The sequence below is a fragment of the Amblyomma mixtum genome, chromosome 6 (genome assembly GCF_055824585.1).
Source record: "Amblyomma mixtum isolate Tamu chromosome 6, ASM5582458v1, whole genome shotgun sequence".
In the NCBI taxonomy this organism is placed as follows: Eukaryota; Metazoa; Arthropoda; class Arachnida; order Ixodida; family Ixodidae; genus Amblyomma; species Amblyomma mixtum.
In genome coordinates this window covers 92,989,142-93,009,949 of record NC_143017.1, presented here as the reverse complement: position 1 = coordinate 93,009,949, position 20,808 = coordinate 92,989,142, and the positions used below count along the sequence as shown (strand labels likewise).

The window sequence follows — 20,808 nt, the reverse complement described above, 5'->3', positions numbered from 1 at the left end:
TTACTATTCGGCCATTCCTACTGATATCAATTACGTAGTCGATAAACTCCAAAGTAGCGCTTGTAGTAATCCTTGACAATATTAAGGAAGGTTTGCAGAGGAATTAAAGGTGTGAAGGCAGTAACAAGAATTATAGAAAAAATGCACCGAGTTTGATGGGAGGTAATCTGAGGAGCAATGTTCTAGACGTCGCCAAAATAAAATCTCAGCCCGTGTTACTCGACAGCGCTGCCATCCCTACGTTCCCCCCCCCCTTTTTTTTTTCATTCAGTGACTGCTGAACACACAGCTGCCCTTCTGATGTTTCGCAGGGAGATTGCAACGAAATACTGACGGGAACTCTTCACCCCGGCCGATGGAACCAAGTCCGCTGCAATGTTAAAAGGATGCACGTCTGCCAGAAGAAACGAGGTGCGGGATTTCCGTCGGCTCCTTGTCGATCGTTCCGAATATCACGGTTGCAGTAGTGAAGCGTACGACGTTGAAGAATGTAATCGACAACAACGATACAGTGGATAGTCCTTGCTGCTGCAGCACGTGCAAAGCTTTCTAGGACGGCTGAAAGAGAAAGTTTACGTATGCCGCTTGGTTTTATGGCGACTGGTTTTACGGGGTTTAACGTAACACAGCGACTCAGGCCACGTCCTGAACTGCTGCATAAACTAGAGAATGACACCTGCCTCGCGAACTTTCGTTCTAGACAACCCGGTACAGAAGAAAATGATTTCTTTTTTATTCATGAGCACACTTTATAAAATGCAATAGTTGTTTAGTGATAAAATAGAAGAACTCTTGTCTCGCCGAAAACATTTATAACAAGTGTCTTTCCACTTGCGTCGGTAGCTCCTGATATCACGATTTTCATTTCATACCATCTTGTAAGCCACTTACATAATGTTAGACACCAGTACCCTGTGCTGGGCTATGTATGACCAGGACGTAGGGTAGCTGGGTGTTCCATGCATGGCGTGTCTTCGTCCCAGCATTGGTTCAGGTACAGCTTTTCTCCAAAATATACAGCCCACCGGATTATTTTCTGGCCCACGAAGCGTGGTTATTAATTTCTCGTCCAGGGCTCTACCAACTGTATCTGGTGGTGGTGGAGATAAACGCTTTATTCAATGCCTTGCTTTGCGCACCCCAAACTGATAGGGACTCATAATCTAGGGCTACTACGGCCTTATGATTGTCCTGCGCCCACTCATCCAGCTGTCTTCGGTTCTCTAGGCGTGAGCTGGACAGCATGACCTCTCATTGCTCAGGTTCAGGGTTCGTGATTTTCCGGTGGCCGCGTGCTTTCGCAAGCCCATGTAGTCGGATACAGTGCGCGGCGTTCTTCGCATAGCGGGCATGTGTTTGGTTGCTATATATATGTAATCCATTACAGGGATGTTTTCTCCAGACACCCAATTTATGCGTTTGCTCATTGCGTCCCGCAGACAAGTCGCTGCCTCCGCCACCGGTCACGCCCAGCGAGTCGCGGTGCGACCTGGCCTACCCCGGTTCCTTCGGGTACCGGTCGTCCTGCTACCGCATGGGGGACTACCAGGACTGGAAGACCGCCGCCGAGCGTTGCCAGGGACTGGGGGGCCACTTGGCCCACGTGCGAGATGTCTTCGAGGACGCCTTCCTGTCCGTCAGGTTCAACTTCCGCGGTGGACTCTACTGGATCGGTCTTCAAGACGCTAAGGTGCGCAGCAACATGGCGCACTGAAGTGGAGGACTAGATGCTTGTTCCACGAAGTGTGAAACGTTTCACCCGAATGAGCTCGTTTGAGCGTTTCGGACATTCTTCCGCTACCTGCTTGTTTTGATCTAGTTGTCACAGTGAGGACTTCCCCGGCAGGCTATTCTCATAACCACGAATGGAGTTTACCTCACATATTGAGGTAATATCGGGGACCATTTCGGCTTGGCCCTTCTCAGTCTGCAGTGTCAACTGTGTTCTTCTTGGTAGTCATGAAGTCATTTTAATAAATATCTTCTCTTTTTATGCTTTAAACGTGCTTATAAGGACGTATCATTCACATAAATCAGTAAGAAAATTCTCAAGAGCTCTTACTCTTTACTTAACATCGAGACGTGTTTGTCATATACGACCCTGTTCGTCCTGCACCGCAGGGGACGGGTCTCTTCTCCTGGACGAGCGGTTGGCCCGTGCACTACACGAGCTGGGCGCCGCAGCAGCCGTCCGCATCCACCGGGGAACGTCGCTGCGTCGCCGCGGACCTCACGACGGGACTGTGGAGCGTCCAGCCCTGCCACACAGCGCTGCCTTACCTCTGCCAGTTCGACACTGGTCAGTCGGCGCTTCTACCCCTGCGCTGTACTCGCTTGACACGCCTCAGCAATGTACTTCGTCACATCAAAGAAAAAAAAAACGAAATTGCCCTCTCCTAAGCATTTGCGATGGCGGTTTCTGAAAGAGACATCGAAATATGCACTCCAAATTTCACTCCAACGTTCATTGGCCTCTTACTAATCTTTAGAAGTGTATGAAAAATCTGTTGACTCTTCAGCAAACGTGTGACATTTTTTTTTTTCGTGTCTGGAAGCTCCCAGCGCGCTTAAATTCCCTCCACTTTACGGATTTCTAGCCCCGTGTCCATCGTTAGTACCACCCAGCCTTCAACGGGCACTCAACGAGCGAGAAAAGTTGCTTTCCCTAATTGTACAGGAAGGCTGCGTGCGACTTTCTTTCCAAGCGCTTTTTATCACCATCGAATAAACTTCAGCCTAACCCCGAGTTTCTGATCACCCCATCTGGCGTACACATGTATGGGACAAAACAACAAGGAAGGAACCAAGTCTGAAAAGCGAAGTGTAAAGTGTGCAGCCGTGCCCAGTGTCCTCTATATAGGACCTCGCTTTTCTGCGCAATAACTGCAAGAGTTTACTCTATAAAAGCTAGGCCAGTAACGTAAGTTCAAGGCGTTCTAAATTTTTCCTGTGCGAACGTTTCGTTGCTTGGTTTAGATTTTGTGCGTCGTATGCGTTCTCAAAAATCGCCAGTCTTCTCTGGAAGAAATCGGGAAAACCAACCGCATCGATTACATTGGAATTTCGCAAGAAAAGCAAACAAGATATGAGCACTGTTGTTAGAAAACCGCCACGCGTGATGAGAAATGCGATAATAGTGTCGATCTCAAATGTTTCAGGTCTTACCACAAGCAACAGGTAGAGCATTTTCTTAGTGATATACTGGACGGCTCTAATGTCGGTGTTGAGAAAAATATTTTCATTAACAGAAGTATGATTCCGAACTTTGAAATGAAAAAAATATATATATATATACTTTAGACCAAATAAATATTGTAATTTTTTATTTTCTGCAAATTAGGCCTATATGGGTTAACGTTGCTTAAAAATGAAACATAATCTCTCTCTCTCTCCCTCTCTCTTTCTCTCTCTCTTTCTCTGTCTCTCTCATACACACAAAACTCTTTTATAGAGGAACCGCCCAAGGTTGAGCATCACGACGGCCCATGCCCGGAACACGCCCGGAACTGGATCGACGTGGGAAATCCGCAATGCTATTCACTGGAAACGGAGCGCGTCGTGACATTCAGCGAATCCCTAGCCATCTGCAATGGCAAAAGTAAGGACGAGAAACAACACTTTGACGTCACTGTAGTTCCGGCTTTCTTTCAGTAAACGGAGCACAATTCCCTCTCTTTCAGACTCGACTCTAGCCAGCTTTCACTCCAAGGACCAAATCGACAGACTACGTCCGTACCTTAGCAAGTCGCAACACCCTGTCTGGATCGGCCTTACCAGTGCTTACAATGGTAGGTCACCTAAGCTGCACAAATTATCAAGTGAAGAGATTATGAGTTCCGAATTAAAATCTATGCGTAAATGCTCCCCGACACTGTTAACGGACAATATCACTTGCGATAATTGTAAATTTAAATTAAATATTGCGAGCAAAATGAACTCCCTCGTTTATTGCCTTGCGATACGGACGTCATCTCAACGAAGCACAGCATGTATGCCTGCGTTTGCGAGCGTGCGTACCGTTCACCACGGGGAGCTGACGTCAGATATTCGCGCTGTCTTCGCCACTCGTCCGAGGCACTGGCGCTCAAGCCCAGCGTCAACGCTGCGTCTGGAGCTTGGGCCCAAACGAACGCCATTTGTGTGTTTGTCTCGCTCCTTGTGACGTCAGATTCTACTGTGCGTTCTTAGCTACAAAATCAGCCCGTAATAAATGGCGACAGTCATTTCTTATGCTTTGGTGAAGCTGAAATTATTTCACTAATAGTGCTTGGTCATAATAAGTGCAATAAAGCCGCAGTGTTATCTCACTTCATTTTTGTTAAAAAATTTTCCGAGTGCCCTTCCAGAGGCCCACATTGCTCACATAGTTCAGGACCGTCTGGAAAGCGTCGTCATAGATAAACACGGGAACGTGCAAATTTTCGGTTGTCATACATACGAAGCAGACATCTTATACACCGTAGACAGTTCCTTATCCGGATATCTATGTAGAATTCTACAATGCCCTCATGACTACTTTGAAATCACACTCGCAGGCACGCGAAATATATATCTACAGCTCGAAGAAAACTTTGAAGTTACGTAACAGGTTGCGCGGATTGATGTACATTGAAATATTTGAACCCTTCATGCCTGGCTCTGGTTATACTGCACCATCAGCAATTAACTCAGTGGCCCTTTGTATTTCATTTTACAGATAGTTTCGAGTGGCTGGACGGCTCTCCGCTAGATTACGAGCACTGGAAACAAGGGGAGCCGAGCCACGCAGACGAGAACTGCGTCGAGATGCGACAGTTCGACGGCCTCTGGAATGATGCCTACTGTCACGTGAAAAATGGCTTCTTATGTGCCGTGGAGAAAGGTGAGAACAGCTCTGCCTCTGTGGCTATACAGATGTGAAAGACGTGTCTTTATGTTTAGCGCCCGCTCTCGCAGTATCGGGCTAAACAGGCAGGTGCAATGCTTGTTCTGAGTATACGGGGTACCGCCTTTGAAAGGAGCCCCGGAAAAAAGTCTCTAAAAGGAGACTGAAGGCAAATAAAAGTGAGCCTGCGTCGATTTGCTACCACCTCCATGTCGTAAAGACTACACTCTCACCGAAAATGGAGCCTTTATAAGCTTGAAGTTACAAAAAAAAAAAAAAAGCACGGAATACATGTGCCGCCCGCATCGGCCGATTTCGTAATTAAAATACGTGCGTCGAGGCTGTTTTTTTTTTTTTTTGCCCGGATACCAGAGGCTACATTACACTGTCATTCATTTCATGATGGTGCCAACCCGTCGCTTTCGGTTAGGGTGTCACGAGTTTGTATCGACTGGCGGGAGGATTTCGAATTCCAATTCTTTCAGCGATAAATACCTCTTTGCTGCCGCACAAACGCCAACGTAGCCAGGAAGCAATTATTGGATGAAGTTGCCCTCGGTGTGCCTTTAATGCTGGGCGACAGGTGCGAATGAAACTAAATCTGTATATAAATTGCATGCATGTGCGAAGACTAGGGAACCATTCCAACACGGTGCTCACATCGGGGTGGGTGCGTTGCTGTGCCGTTCGGCAGCTGAGCTCAAGTTCGCTGGTTTAAACCGGGCCACAACGCCCGCGTTTCAATACATGTGAAAGCCAAACAAAAACCAGGTGGTCTAAAGCAATCTGGAACCCTCCGCTACGATGTGCTGCCTCATTAGCTCACAGCACCGATTTCGCCCGTAGAAATTCAATCAGCCAATAAAATCGAATCAGCATGGTGCTGAAAGCGACGACCCTGAGAGTCCGAACACCACTGAAGCTGTCGCTGCTATTTCTAAAGAAAGCAGGTGAAATTCGAGAAGGCATCGCACAGATTTCGCCTTGAGTTTCCTACTCCGAATCGACCACAGTGCATGGTTCTTAGTGCATAATTAGGGCTGAATTGAGTTGAAATTGCTTGCAGTGCACAAGGAGCAAAGACAGGAGTGCTCCAACTAGTGCGTGGCGTTGCTCCATGTTTTGATTCATTTTCACGGACACACGTGATTTTTGTATAAACTTTTCCTCTCTATCGATTAAATGTTTCTTTTACGGGTGCTCTATCGTACTGCACTGTCGTTTCCTTACGAATGTGCTTAACGTCCACAGAATGTTTCGATTTAGTCAGCTACACACCACATGCTTTATCTGAATTCGCTGGCGGTGCGAGCAGTTGCGTGACAGAAAATGAAAAAAAAAATGGCATTTAGGGCAACAGCCTTCATAGCCGCGGTGCATTAAAAGCCGCGTAAAAACCTCAACGCAACTGCACAGCAAAGCTCAACATTTAGAGCTGTCATTCGTGATTTTTCATTTTTCGCACAAGAAAATTTGCATGACCAAACCTATATTGATAACTAAGTGGGTGATTTTTCGAGATTAAAGCGGAATCAATGTTACTGTAAGTAACTTTAAGCTACCGTAAACGCTTTTCCTTCACTGTTCCCTGCGTCTTATTCATCATAAACTTAAGAACTCCTTCTAACCAGTCCAGCTAGCTGCACGGTTTTAATTTGAAGCTCTTCGAAATTCAGTAATGACACATCTATATGAAAATTAAATAGGCGGTCTCCAAACGTAGCGATATACATGATGAGGAGAGTCATTGAAGCTTGCAGCACATTTACGAATTTGACATGTGTTTGTAATTTTGCTTTTTTGTTTGCATGTTCTAGACCCTCAACACGACGAAACCGAAGGTAAGTAAGACCATCGCTTCTTACAACTTCAGGCGTCATCCGACAGTTACCGTGAAGCCACATGTTCGTTTGCTACCTTTTTGACTTATTCTCAGAGCAATAAGGATGACTACTCCGACAGGCACGACTACAAGTTCTTTTTTTTCAAGAAGTGACTGTTGAATATTGTCTAAGATATTCTTTAACTTCAATTAATTGCGCACCAAATATTTTTAAAATATGCAGTATGGAAACACATTGACGGACAGGTGAAACCTTATCGAGTCCAGACTCTCTTTCTTCATACAAAGGCGATTTAATGAATACTTCTGAAATAAACTTAAGAGGAGGAAACACACCTAGTGACCTCAGATTAATTGCAGCGTATGCTTGAGCACACCAGCCGAGGAAGTGCAACGGTGTGCTTAGGAATACTCATAAATAAAACATGTTCAGCGGACTGGGTAGGCACCAACTGCTTAACTTAGGTAGCACGGAGCTAGAAGAAGGACTGTAGCACATCTTATCTAAGCCCAGGTAGTGACCTAAAATCCAGGACGCAAGAAAAAGTTACCGGGAAAATAAAAATGGGATAGATTTCGGTGTACAGGCACTCCAAAGTTATGAACACTACATTACACAAACAATTTTAGAAAAAAAAAATATATCACTGTTGTATCCTGCCAGTACTCGCACATGGGCCGAAAGTGGAGGCCAAGGAAAAAGCTTGAAAATGAATTTACCAGAAAACAGCATGCTATAGAAAACATTTCGAGCATTAGGCTTGACAGATAGAAAGACTGCTATGTAGATTAGACGACGAAGTCGGTCCAACCTTTCAAGGCGCGTCACACAGAGTTCTGTATATATCCAGCCATAATTAAAGGAAACAACCGGTTTGCACAAAAATATGAGTTTTTGTTATTTCTTGCTAAGTTGAAAATTATTTTTGGATATGATACGACAGGAGAAAAACCAGTTATAAAACAGGAAAAATTCTGCTTGTCACACATACTTATGTTTCAAAACACAGAGACGCCGACCGTGCTTTGAAATGTTTCGCCCCGGCCAGACGGGATTCCGTCACACTCTCGACTTCACACACAATTATGGGGAGATCATGAATTGAATATTTAATCCTTTTCCCTTACATAATGAAGAAACGTGTGCATTGCGAAGTCGCAGCTTTCTGTGAGAGTCGCATACGAATCTTGAAGCATTCATTTTGTAACTTCGTTGTATTTTACGCTATGTAGCCAGCTTAGCAATATTTCACCACAGAAATGTTAACTTAGCCGCAAGTGCTTCAACTTCCCCATGAAAGCTTGTTTTGCTATTTTACTTTGGATTTATGTCCTTATGTGGAGCATCAGAAAAAAATTTTAACTTCATTGAAAAATCTATACATTGCATATTCGACAAATGCTAGAGATTAAACGCGAGCGGTAATTTTTAAACAATTTGTGCATGTCGACAAATGTGTACAAAGTGACTTTGTGGAAGTACGCGCATACTTCCCGCTCATATGTATTTGCGAGTTACTGGCATTCTCGTCTAAAATATTTTCTTTCCTCCTTTTCAATTTGCAAAAGAAATAGTGCATGGAGCAAAAGAAAAATATGTCTAAATTCAGTTTTATACCAAACACGGAACCATCGCGCAAGCTCACTATGGAGAAAAATATAAAAAAAAATTAACGGAACGAGGCTGTAACGCTTCAGCCACCTTTTATCATATAGTGTAGAAGTGAAGGAAGCGTTGTCGTCAGGAAATGGCTCTCCACGGAGAACGCAGGAAATATCCCTCATGGAAAAGTTATCATTCGTATCCTCGAGCTGATGCCGCATTCAATCAAAACCTAGACGCTAGCTTAACCGAACCAGACGACAGTTCCTGGCCACACAATTTGCTTTAAATGTACTTCGCTTCCTACATCAGGCCCGTAGCCCGGATATCCGAATCCATGTGACATCATAGGAAGCAGCGCCTGGAGCATGTGTTTACTTCTGACAGTGGGCGTACTGATAGAGAATCACGCGTTACCTGCAGGCTGTATCTTCCTTTCCAGTGTGACAGCAGTATCCTTTTGGGAAAATGCTTCCATGCCAGAAAGTAATGAATGGAAGCCTCCGCTGGCGTGCCTACGGTCGACAGGGAAGCCACGCGTGCCGCAACCCGGCGCTAATACATTTACAAAGAGTAGTCTACTGGCCGCAGACATTAAATCTTCCAGGGGTCATTCCATTGTTTTCGGAGGGAGGGACTAGTCTTGCCTGGTCAGACAAGAAAGTATTTCTAGGCCTTCCTCGTCGAAAGCATGGCCAGGGTAATTGCAGATTTTCTTCTAACCGAGCAATCAGCCTTTATTATGCCGGAAAAAAAGACAGATTACTCCAAAATAAAAAGCTCTGATGGATTGACTGCCTTATGGGCATGTGTTCTTGTGGCTTCCAGGCCCTATGGGAATGGCTTTATTCCCGGTTAGTAATTGTCTCAGGATCTGCCATGCCCTAGTTATAATCCGGGATGGGCTGTTGCCGCATAGAGTGCTAACAGTAAAATGAAATTGAATAAACATAGTTGTGGTATTATACTCCCTTCCGTAACCAATATGGGAAACGGGGGGCGACGCGCAAGTCCACAATTGTGTGCATGACAGTACAAAATAAATTGTAGCCTCTTCTGTTGCAAAACAAGTTGAAAAGCTTTCCTAACGTCCGGCAGAGAGCGTTTATGCTTTTGAAAAACTTCCACGGAAATAGCGAGCAATGTATGAAAGATAAACCTACTAGTAGCGCTCTTAAACTGGCGTTTCTTCAAAAATGCTTTGTATTTATTTCGTTAATGATTCATTTGTCTTTCTTTCTCCCCAGGTGCTGCAGCCAACCGTGCAGGTAAGGGATCACATCGTTCAATCGTTAAAGCCATTTATGAATATTGCCACGATCATCCACCCCGTTGGCTCAGCGACTGATTAGTGCGAGTTCATGAATGCGATCTCAGCCACGGCGGCAGCATTTTTAATAATGTCGAAATATATGAATCCTCCCGTGCTAAATTTTCAGTGAAAACTAGGGCGACACTGAGGTGAAATTAAAGTTGGCCTCTACCGATAGATCACCGAATTCTAACAATTGCGCTACTTTAAATGAAAATGCAGCTTTTAGAAGGTATACAAGGAAAATAATGTATATACAGGTGTCGCCATCACCGGCCGGTTTGTCAAGTAAAGTACGTACATCGACACAGTTTCCCGCGCGGATAACTGAGGCTAGGCTACACTAACATTGACTTCGAAACTGTGATCACGGAGTCCTTTGAATAGAGTGGAGGGTAAACTTTTAAATGTCATTGTTTGAGCAGTCAATGCGTCTTTTGTTGCCTGGTAAACATCAGCATCCCCAGAAAGAGATATTGAATCGATTTTTATTACAAACGAAAATTTGAGGAAGTTTTACACAGTGCCACTTTAAAGGGGCTGCAGGTTACTCGTTGCACTTATTACCTTAAATCCCACAGTGCTGTTTCTTGAAATGTTATTACTGCTACGCTACTACTCCTAAGACAGAAAATTTGTTTTCGATACTGTCAGTCTCATCAGACATCATAGAGTGTGAAATAAAGTAATTCATGTTGCATGTGGTTTATGGGGCTTTAACGTCCCAAAGCGACTCAGGCTTTGAGGGACGCCGTAGTGACGGGCTCCGGAAATTTCGACCACCTGCGGTTCTTTAACGTGTACTGACATCTCACAGTACACCGACCTCTAGAATTTCGCCTCTATCGAAATTCGATAGCCGCGGCTGGGGTCGCACCCGCGTCTTCCGGGTCAGTAGCCGAGCGCTATAATCACAGAGCCACAATGGCGGCCATGTTGCAGGCCAGACCTAATCCTTGCTGAGCAACTAGTTAATCATCGATGTCTCTTTAGAGGCTTAAGTATGTAAGAGCGAGGAAACCACATTTAGTTTGTGTCTTAAGTTTCTAGGCCACAGCAAGCATGCAGGCCGTGCCACTGCTATCTGCTGCTCTCCCCGGTACCGAGCTTGCGCCGGTAGAGGTGGCATGCCGACCCCAATATTGTGGCCTTGCTGGTAGTAAGGCCCCGAAACAGCTGGAGGGACATGCCTCCTCACCCGACGCAGCACTGGTAGTGGGGAGCACCAAGGCGAGCGCAGTAGAGTTACTGTATATGCTACCAAAGATAGCATATACAGTAAGTCTAGAGCGCAGTAGACAGCAACGCCACCTCTCGGCAACGCTCCCGCTGCAGCAGCGGTCTGGGTCGCGGCCGAGTACTAACTTTTGAGGAGTACTGTATAGCGCCCAAAGAATGAAACGGAGCAATCAATTGTTCGACAATGTGCGCATGCCTGTGGCGAGGGAGTTTACTCGGAAGGGCAGAAGCTGCTAGAGCGCCTGTGCTAATCTCGTTTTCTAACGTGTCCCGAAGCATATACAGCCTTTGTCAAAAGTTTGGAGCCCAGGGGGTTTGCTTCTGAGCGACACTGTGAGGTTCGTAATGCATCTCCAGCGCTCCAAATTTCCTGAAGGTAAGATGATTTCTGGTCCTGCCTCCTCCAATGGGTGGAGTTGCCACGAATGCTTCAGGAGTCCCACTACAAGGCTTTGAAGCAAACCCGTTGGGCTCTAAACTTTTGACAAAGACTGCACGCTTCCTCCAATGCACGCAGTTCGCCGAAGGCCAAGCGCGTACACAGTCTCACGTTGTTTCCTTTGGAGGCTTTACAGCCAAAATCAGTATAAGGGTGACCCCTTTAGGTTTGACCTCATTGGATAAATTCAGCCACCGCTGATCATGTTTATAAGATGGCCAAACAATACACACCAGTGTGCAAATTTAGGAGCCTTGACTGCTCTATCATTCTCAAGCGACCGCCTTTATTTCGGTTCCGACTGTATACTGCAGTCGGAAGCAGAAACAGCAGCCTTCCCCCTCCTCCCCTCACGTTTCTAACAGCATTTGCACCCATAATGAACAAAGCTGTTTTTGTGCCTGAAGTTAAATTTGAGAACTCGAACACACAGAAAAAAAAACAATAAATTCAAGAGTTTTGTCAGAGGAGCCGTTGTTCTAGCTCTAAACTAAATGTGCTCGGATGTATTCCTTTGTTTAAAGCGCCCTTTTACTAGAGATTGGTCGTACAATACGGTGTCGCTAAACTCGAAAACTCAGCTGGTTGGTTCACATTTCCAAGCTGTAGCGCAAATGAAGTCAGGGAACAGTGAACTTTTTCTGAAGAAGTTAGCGCAAAAACAAGGGACAGCAAGAAAGGACACATAAGACATTCACGACCGCATGAATAAACAGTTAGTAGTAGCGCTCGTGAATGTCTTATGTGTCCTTTTTTTCTTTCCCTTCTCCGCTTTTTGCGCTAACTTCTTCAGAAAATGCATCACCAACTAGCCCGGCAGCTTGCTCTTCTGAACAGTGAGCGGTCGGTGTGTTCTTCTCGTTCAGTGTTCCTTACCTTTTGATGCTCTACAGCTCGGTGAGATGTATTTGTGTCTTTCCCATTACCGTAGTCGTAAAAGCGTGGCTGTAAGCGTGACACCGTCACGCTTGAAGTGCCCGGTCTCCGTAAGTGTAACAGCGTAGAATTGATGTACACATCGCTCATACGTATACCCTCATATTTTATTTTCTCTTCCATCAAGGCAAGCCCAGTGCAGGCGTCTGCGTCGCCGTCGCCCTCGGAGCCCTGCTCGTGCTCGTGGCGACCGCGTTCGCCATCCAGCAAGTGGTCCGCTACGTGCGCCTTAGGCGCCAGAGCGGGCCGTTCTCCTTCGAGAACAACGTGTACATTGACCCGCCCGTCTATGACACGCGGGGCGCCAGCATGGATCTGAGATGATGCCGCATCTTTGCAACACCCTCCTAGAAAGAACACGCATCGCGATGTCGCGCTCTGAACGCCCAGAGAAAGATGGTGGGCGGTTCTTTCCAATCTCAACTAACGGCCTCCGGTCGGTCCATCCAGCTGTTCAGCTCGACGGCTTACGCGACATGAAAAAAAATATATATATATAATTGTAATTTGTAACGAGAGCATGTCTAATTCGAAGTGCGAATGGAAGCGATAAACGACTACTGATTATTTATAGAGCACTTGTATTGCTTTTTCATTGGCATTAAACTTTGCCATACTGGCATGCCATTTTGCCATGTTCTAAGTCCCAGCGCAGAAACAAATAAATGGGTCTTTGCTGCCAAAGTGTGAACGGCGCATCATGAATCATATAGAAATCAACCCAAAAAATACTATATTGGCCCCTTCATTGATGCAACCATCAATAGCAGGGAAGCGTTTATTGCGGAGGCAAGAGAGGATAGAGCTTCAGTGAAACATCCGTAAATTTTCAATAAAATTATACAAAAAAAAGTTGCGTTTTCTTTTTTCCTCCTCTTGGTTTTCTACACTAGGAGTGAAACGACGAAAAGAAAGGAAGCCGTTTGCTTTTGAAGTGCGGTTACGCTTAAGCAGAAAAAAATACACCCAGGTATTGCTGCAATGATTCTTAAACGTCATTGCCTTTCACGGTGCATTTATATAAAAAAAAAAAAAGCTTTCGAATAATGAACGACTAGGAGAAAACACGCTCGTCCAGAATGGTCGCAATGAAGCCAGTTTTTAATCTGTACAAAAACTACACTATTTAATTCTTTACCGAAAGACGTCCACTTCACGCTGGAATTTCGGATATTGTAGGAATTCGAATGTGATAACGTCGCAGGGCACTAGTTACATCCGTACAACTGGCTGCATATGTACTTTGATTTAAAATAACTCAACTATTTAGGCATATTGCATGCGATGGTCAGTACCCTTTCCAATCTACTGCTGAACTCCACAGCAATAACTGTCACAAAAATTATCTCCTTGTGTTTTTGTCCAGAGTAACAAAAGAAGACGATATTAATGCGAATTTTTATTCTTCTCACAGGAAGAATTGACTCTTGGCGCAAACATCGCAAGTCATGAGCGCTCTAGAGCGCTCTCGAGCGACCCCCGAGCGATTGCCCTTCTCCATGCGGCTATCCGTCTGGCTTCCTGTTTGTGACAACACCCCCATATGACCCACCTCTTAGGAATTCTGTCATCTCTGGCGACCGTGGAGGCCGCCCGACCACCTCAGCATAGGACGGAAGATAATGAAAACAATGGGGGACTGACCGGCTCAAGAAAACTCTGTGCAGGTTTTTTACTGCTCCGTACCGGAAAAATGTAGCAGCGTCATAGAACTTGCAGCCGACTCTGAAAATCTGGCACTGAATTCCGCAATCTTACGGCACATTAGAAAGAGGGGCATATCGTTTCTCCGATTACGTTACACCCCTTTTTTATGATCGCATAGCGCTTCCGCCAGGCGATAAGATTATTGCGCAGTGCGTTGATACACGGTAGGCGGATATGCTTTGCACAAAACGGAATGGCTTCCTGGGTTTGCAAGCGAAAATATCAGAAGATCGGATCAGAGCAGCCGCTCCGAATCTCATAGCCGGCCTAAAATTTGACTATGCTACTCGCGTTTACTGCAGCTGGAGACGCGTATTTCTGTGTGGTTCTAGCATTGGTCAGAAGCACAGGCTGCGTTAATGTTGCTTCCCGTACGAAGGCCACAACGTTCCTCGAAAGGTTTGCTTTTTTAATTTTTTACAAGGACACGGGTTATTTTTTCTTTATTTCTTTACGATTGCTCTTCCGACTGCCACTAAATGTGCGACAAGATCAGCACGTCCGCCGGAAGTTCAGATGCCGATCTTTGCGACGAATGTCAGAGTTAAGAATAAATAGACGCTTTGTTTATATCAGGGCGCGTTATAGGCGAGGCTTGCCCGGAAACAGTGGTTAAAAAGCTTTCGGACGTCACCAATATTGTAGCTGTTTCCGAGACAAAACTTCACGCACCAGGCGTGTCTCTCTCGATGTTTGAATTCTATATATTCTTAGTTTCATTGGGGTGCAGCTGAAGAACGAACCAGCAAATGCCCATACAATGAAGCCCTCAAGCTAATGGCGTTCACCGATTCATGACGTTTTGGTCCTGCTAGCATCACATTATAGGAGTTGGCAAATGAAATAGGATTTACTACGGCTTGATAGGCTTAACCACGGCTTAATAAGCTTAACCACGGCGTCATGAAAATAGATGGACTTCGTTTTACAAGGAGTGAAGACATCAGATTTTTAGTAGTATATTCTTCTCTTCCAGTGAGGCGGAAGACATTGGTAAACATGAACCACCATGTGAAATTCGTCTACGCTCAGTAGCCAACAAATAAGTGAATTTATTTTTTGATACACTTTTGGTTTCGATTTCAGCACTCGAAAGACAGCTGCGACATCACAGGTGACCTGCAGATCACGCGAGGCATGCAAAAACTGTAATATAATTGTTCTTTGCTTACCTGTTGTCAATGCGATTTCTGGAGCAGCTTAGCGTAAGAGTTGGAATTAAAACGACAACAGCGGTCATAGTGCAGTTCTTGTGTGCCTCACATCATCCCATACTCACTTGTGACGACGTAGTCATCGGCTGGCAAATTAAACAAAATCTAAGAACTAAAGGGGAAAAAATTTTCATTTGTAAATCCTTTATTGAGCGCTGGCGAATTCCACGTCGTTATTCATGTTTACTCATGTCTCACGCACCGTCCAGAGCAGAAACAGCGCATGTCCTGTGTCAGTCTTTCTTTCTTGAGTACGTCTTATTGCAGCGCTATTACCATTTCTGTCTCAAAGAGCAGAAACACACTCCGAAAGTTTGGTGTCCCCCCTCCTGTCAGTTGTATCCGATTAATAGAAGGCAGTATGAGGCAGTCATTACCCTTTCCTTCCCCTCACCTTTCCCCCTTCATATCAAGCAGCGCGAGTCTGTACTACAAACGGCCAGACGGCACGCGCGAAGATAGGCCGGCCGCTGACTCACAATAGGCCTCTCTGGCGGTTTCTTCGACCGCCGTTCAAAGACCTCCAGGGGTTCGGAAAGAGGGGCGTATAGGCTTCCTCCCGTACGCCGATAAGCGAATTATTGAAAATGGTTCTGCACGCCGTAATCCCTCCCGTGAGACGCATGGGTCAGACACCTCTTCAAGCTGCTCTCACATGTGTAGCTTCTCAGCATCCCGCCGTTATTCGGACGCAATACATCCCCTGTTTGCACTACCCCGCTCACGTTGTCGCAGTTGTTGTTGCTGTTGAGTGTGCGTGTCGCACGAGTGGTGACAAGCCTGAAGTGAAAAGCACGGATTGCAAACGACGAGGAGAATGAAGTGAAATCTGCCAAGTCTGCCATGGACGATAATCACCCGTTCGGTACGTATGAGCTTTTCCCTCATTTAATGTTCTCACACTGTCTCTTCGTTCTCACTTTTTCTCGGTAGCGATTTGAGTCGCGGCTAACGAGTCACTGACATGGTCAGAGATACTCGCTTTCTTTGTAGGTTATTACTTTAATTTAGATCTCATCGGCGTGGGCCGTTGATGGATGTGAACCGACAAGCTTCATTCCCTGGTCGTGGAGTTGATGTCGCATAAATTACTTGAAACTGCCAATGCAAGTAAGCAGTTATGTTGTTTGTGAATCGCACGCGGGAGCATTGTTGCAAGTTTGAGGGCAGTGAAGTTTGCATCGGTTATCGCTGCTAATCCGATTTTGCTGCTTGACCGAAAAGCATTACCGGAAAATTAATTCAGTTAGCCGCGATTATAACTCTGATCTCTTGAGGTTTTCCTCTACCTCCGGTGCGATCGGTGTCAGCATGCTTCGACTCAGAATCTTGACTCGTGCCACAAAAAGAACACGCTATCTGTTCGCGGAAATGCTTCTTGAGCCGTTATTGATTAAAGTATGAAGGTGTCACCAAATGAATCACAAATGAAGCGGTGCCTTGACGTCTGCGGCCCTTAGTTGCTGGGTTAAAATTGTTCAGAAATTAGGGGGGTAAAAATCGGTTGTGATTCCTTGAGGTCTATATCGGTTGCAAATTGTTATATTTTATTATTCTACTATTAGGGATTATCTAGTTGTTCTTACCAGAGAAAATCGCTGTTAGCGCTTCTTCTGCTGGAAATTTGGCCAAGTCGGTATTGATCCATATCCATATTGAGCGCCTGTGTTGTGGGTGTGTGTTCTGTCCTCTTTTGTCCGTCGTCCTGGTTTTGCGCTACAGTTATGTTATGGATTTTGTGTTTATTGTTTCTATAAACGGCTGCTTTTACCAGGTAAGTATTTACTAAAAAAAGGCATTGTTTTTCAACCTCACTGCAGTTATTTCCTGAATGTACTTTGCCGTGGCTATATATTTGCACTACACACATCTGCCTCTGGGTGTAAGACATTCTTTCAACAACGCACCAGCCAATTGAAACGCACCTTAGTTTTGCAGCAGGACGCCCCTAGCATAGTTACGCTTAGCGCCATGATACCCCTGTGATATTAGGTCAGTACTTGTCTCTTGGCCCTCGCATCAACAAGTATATCTTGAACAGATGTCTAGGTGAAGCCACACTGTACTGAACAGGTGTTAAAAAGTTAAAGGGGTGCACTTAAGTCTCCTTACGTAGGATTCAGAGTACCGCGCGTGTCGACATCCAAGAACGAACTGACAGGGAGCGACACAGCTTATTGTCTAGGCATGTTTTTTTTTTTTATCTTTTGTGATGTCATCAACTTGTCGACAACCTCTTGTTTAGACATGTTCCTGTTACGTGATTAGTATGGTCCCATCACATGACTGGTTGATGACGTCTCTATAACTATTACTATCACTATTTATTACTAGCACTAACTATTGAAGGTCAGACGAAAATTGTCAGCTAGACAACATTGCAGGTGAACTTGTTTTTCTGCCCACGCCCTTTTACATCCTTGATCTTCTGTCACTGCTGTAACATCAGCACTTATTCGCAGTCTTACCGCTTCCGGTACCCGGTATCACATCTAAATGAGTCTCTCTTCTATCTTGCAGCTATTCTTGCCGGAAACGGAACGCACAATATCTCCAGGCTGTCTCCGTATGGCAGCCCCTTCATATTGCCAAGTGAGTTCTCGTCCTTATAAAAATATTTTCATGGCGAAATTATATTTTCTGAATTGATGTGGCCCCCTTCTCAAAAATGTTCTTTGTCTTCATATTCGGTAAATATTTGAAATGTGATTGAAGGTTCTCAAATCCATCATGGATAATTTTGCGCTTACGATGCTAGGCTTTTATCGTACGCTTATAATGCAGTTTTCGCAACTGTTCATCGAAGAGTTTAAATATGCCCAAAACTTCAAAACTTTAGAATTTCTACACACTGTTCTTTTTTTAGAGGCCTCCTTCTTTTTGATGACCTCGAGGTGATCTGTGCCCCAAAAAGTTCGAAGTCTCAAGATGTCTGACAGCATTTAATTTTTCAGGTAGCTTAGCTACCCCTGTCGTGCCCTCTTACTATGGCCATGCCGTTTATAAATACGATGTATGTATGGATGACTAAATGCAGTAAAGGACTAAACATTGCGTCACAATTTTTTTTATTTTCAGCATGCGCTCAGTGAAGGAGTGGCAAAGCACTTAAGGTTTAAATCTTGTGCTCATAGCGTCAAATGATACTTTTAAAGTGACTGTCATTTTTGTCTGTCAGTAGAGCTAAACAGCGACATTTTTTCGTATCTATGCAGACAACTCGCTCCAGAATGTTGTCACGGAGGCCCAACAGCTCATCAAAGGTGATTATTTTTGTGTCGATAGTCTTTTTTTTTCTCTTTTTTGTAGGCCTTCTAAATGCCCCTAGATCGGACAGATAACAGGACGTTATAAACGCTTACTGCCGCCAGCTGCTAATGCTCTTCCTCTCACTCTGTCTCTCTTTCTCTCACCCTCCCTTTCTGTCTATCGTACTGCTTCTGCAGCCTTTCCGGACGAGTACGGGGGTCATCATCCAAATAACATTGCTGGTGAGCAAATGAACCTTGCGTTTAAAGAGCGCACCGATGCCTGCTGCCGCTCACAAGTTGTGGTATCGAATTAATCAACACGTATACCGCAGAAAACTGCAGCGTTGGTTGTATGGATTAGGTCATTGATCAAGAAACTCATACGCCAAGGCGCAACGTTGTCCGTTTTCTTTGGTTTATGTCCACCCATTCGACACTGCAAGTATCAGGAGAGGTTGGGAAGGCAAATTTACTTACTTCCCAGGGCTTTCCAACGCCTTTCATGTGGTTCGTTATGCGCTGCTAACGGCAGCACTCATTTGCTTTTTTTGCTTTCAAGCACATTTCACTGACGCACGCTCGCTCACCTACGACTAGAAGACAAGGCAGAACTTCACCAGTGAAAGTACGAGACACCAGGAGAAGAACAACACAGGACAACGCTTGCCCTGTGTTGTCCTGTGTTCTTCTTCTCGTGGTGTCTCGTACTTTCGCTGGTGAAGTTATGTCTGATGTACAGCAACTATCCCACATGGGTACCTTGTTATAAAAGACAAGGGCTGTGCCGATCCCGTCGTTTTGACAGTGTTTTTTTTTCCGAGACACGGTATATTTTCCGCCGCGTTTTGACAATGCGCCATCTAATGTGGCAGTGGCTTACTTTGCGGAAAACACGGAACACTAACGTGCAGTTCCGTGCACGCACTGACTAGGTACCGCTATGCTTGTCCAGGGAGCTTGCATGGCGCGCAGCGAAGCGAGGAAGGTGATAACTTACCAGGCTGCTTTGTTCCAGAGAATGCTCGCGGTGCGACTGAAGCTGCGTATAGGCACGCGCCGGGAACGCGAGCGGAGTAGCTTGAGGTCCCGCTTTGTTTGGTTAATTGTTTGGTTAATTTGTTTGTTTATTTACTGACTTTGTTTGCTTGCAGCTTTCCGGTTTGTTTGTTTCTTAGTTTGTATGCTTGTTTGTTACTTTTTGTTGGTTTGATTGTTTCCGTGCTTCTTTGCACGCTTCGTTTGCATGCTCTTTTTATTATCTTCCTTCTTTGTGTCAAATCACTCTCAATTTATGTGGCTTTGTGTGAAGATCGTGTGCAGCAAACTGCAAAAACAAACCGTGCAAAGCGAAAAGCGAGTGGCAGCACGATTTCGCAACCTTCTCCGCGTGTCCAGGATTCTCCGTGTCCAGACACGGTGCATGCTGAAAGCGTTGAGATGGAGTCAGCGTTAAACGATTCGCAGCGACGGCTCACACACACGCACACACACCTGTCAGGACGCGCGCTGAGCTCAGCAGTTCGTTCGGAATCACGCACGACTGGCGCATGCTATGCGCACGACTACGGCACGACGGGGCCGCAGCTAATTGCGGCCGCGACGACCGCGGGGACGGACTCTAGAGCGTCCGGCCTTTTGTTACGCTCGCTTTTCAGAGCACGCATACTTCTTTGCCGGCTCTTTGGTGAGTCCTTTCGCTGCCGGGCATTGCGGCAACTCGCCTAATTAGAAACTCGGTGAAGCGTGGGCGGACGCATCGGCTGAATGCAGGGAAGCACCAGCGCGTACTTTGCAGTTTCAAGCAGTTGGTGACTGAGTATATTTTGGGCTCGAATTAAAAAGCTGGCGTGCAGAAATGAATGGGGAGGACGCTCTGCGGCGTTAGTATTCCAGTTCATTGCGCGCCATCGACAAGCGAGAGAAGTAGTCCAAACGCTGTTTTGGGCTTAGAAAACCCTCTGAAGTTTTAACATCCTGTTTTTTTTTTTGTTTTTTTTACACCTTGAAACCCAGACAACAAATATGGCGCCGTACGAGATATCGCTGACCACATCTCTACTGGCGGTGTCCATTTATTTTGTTGTTGGGGCCCATGTTCATGACTCTGAGGCTTGAGTGCGAAAAACAGAGCTTTTGTGTTACTGCAGTCAGAGAAACTGTTCTGAACAAATGAACGAGCCAGTTCGTGCGTTGTCCCTGCCAAAGTCTCTACAATGATGACTTGCGGTCCGTCATACAGTTAGCTGTTGGAACTCCCACCGTGTTGTTCCATGCCTTGTGTTGAATATCCCTGACCTACTCTGAGACCTTCCTAAGATGGCTAACTACTCGGGTCTTTTTCATAGCCTTCAGAGCTGCGCGTCGAAAGTCAGTTTCCTTGGCTACTCGAAGCAGGCCTCC

General features: G+C 45.5%; 1 protein-coding gene across 1 annotated transcript in view; it reads left to right on the top strand.

Moving 5' to 3' along the window:
• The window catches only part of LOC149339705 (macrophage mannose receptor 1-like), a 39,895-nt gene that overhangs the window by 14,835 nt on the left and 4,252 nt on the right, over positions 1-20,808 (top strand). The window contains exons 5-16 of the mRNA XM_089550975.1: positions 312-411; positions 1,440-1,690; positions 2,122-2,299; positions 3,452-3,598; positions 3,681-3,788; positions 4,697-4,861; positions 6,682-6,705; positions 9,558-9,578; positions 12,364-12,557; positions 15,971-16,022; positions 17,678-17,749; positions 18,373-18,420. Coding sequence (XP_089407101.1) covers positions 312-411; positions 1,440-1,690; positions 2,122-2,299; positions 3,452-3,598; positions 3,681-3,788; positions 4,697-4,861; positions 6,682-6,705; positions 9,558-9,578; positions 12,364-12,557; positions 15,971-16,022; positions 17,678-17,749; positions 18,373-18,420 — 1,360 coding nt within the window. The remainder of the gene's footprint in view (positions 1-311; positions 412-1,439; positions 1,691-2,121; positions 2,300-3,451; positions 3,599-3,680; positions 3,789-4,696; positions 4,862-6,681; positions 6,706-9,557; positions 9,579-12,363; positions 12,558-15,970; positions 16,023-17,677; positions 17,750-18,372; positions 18,421-20,808) is intronic.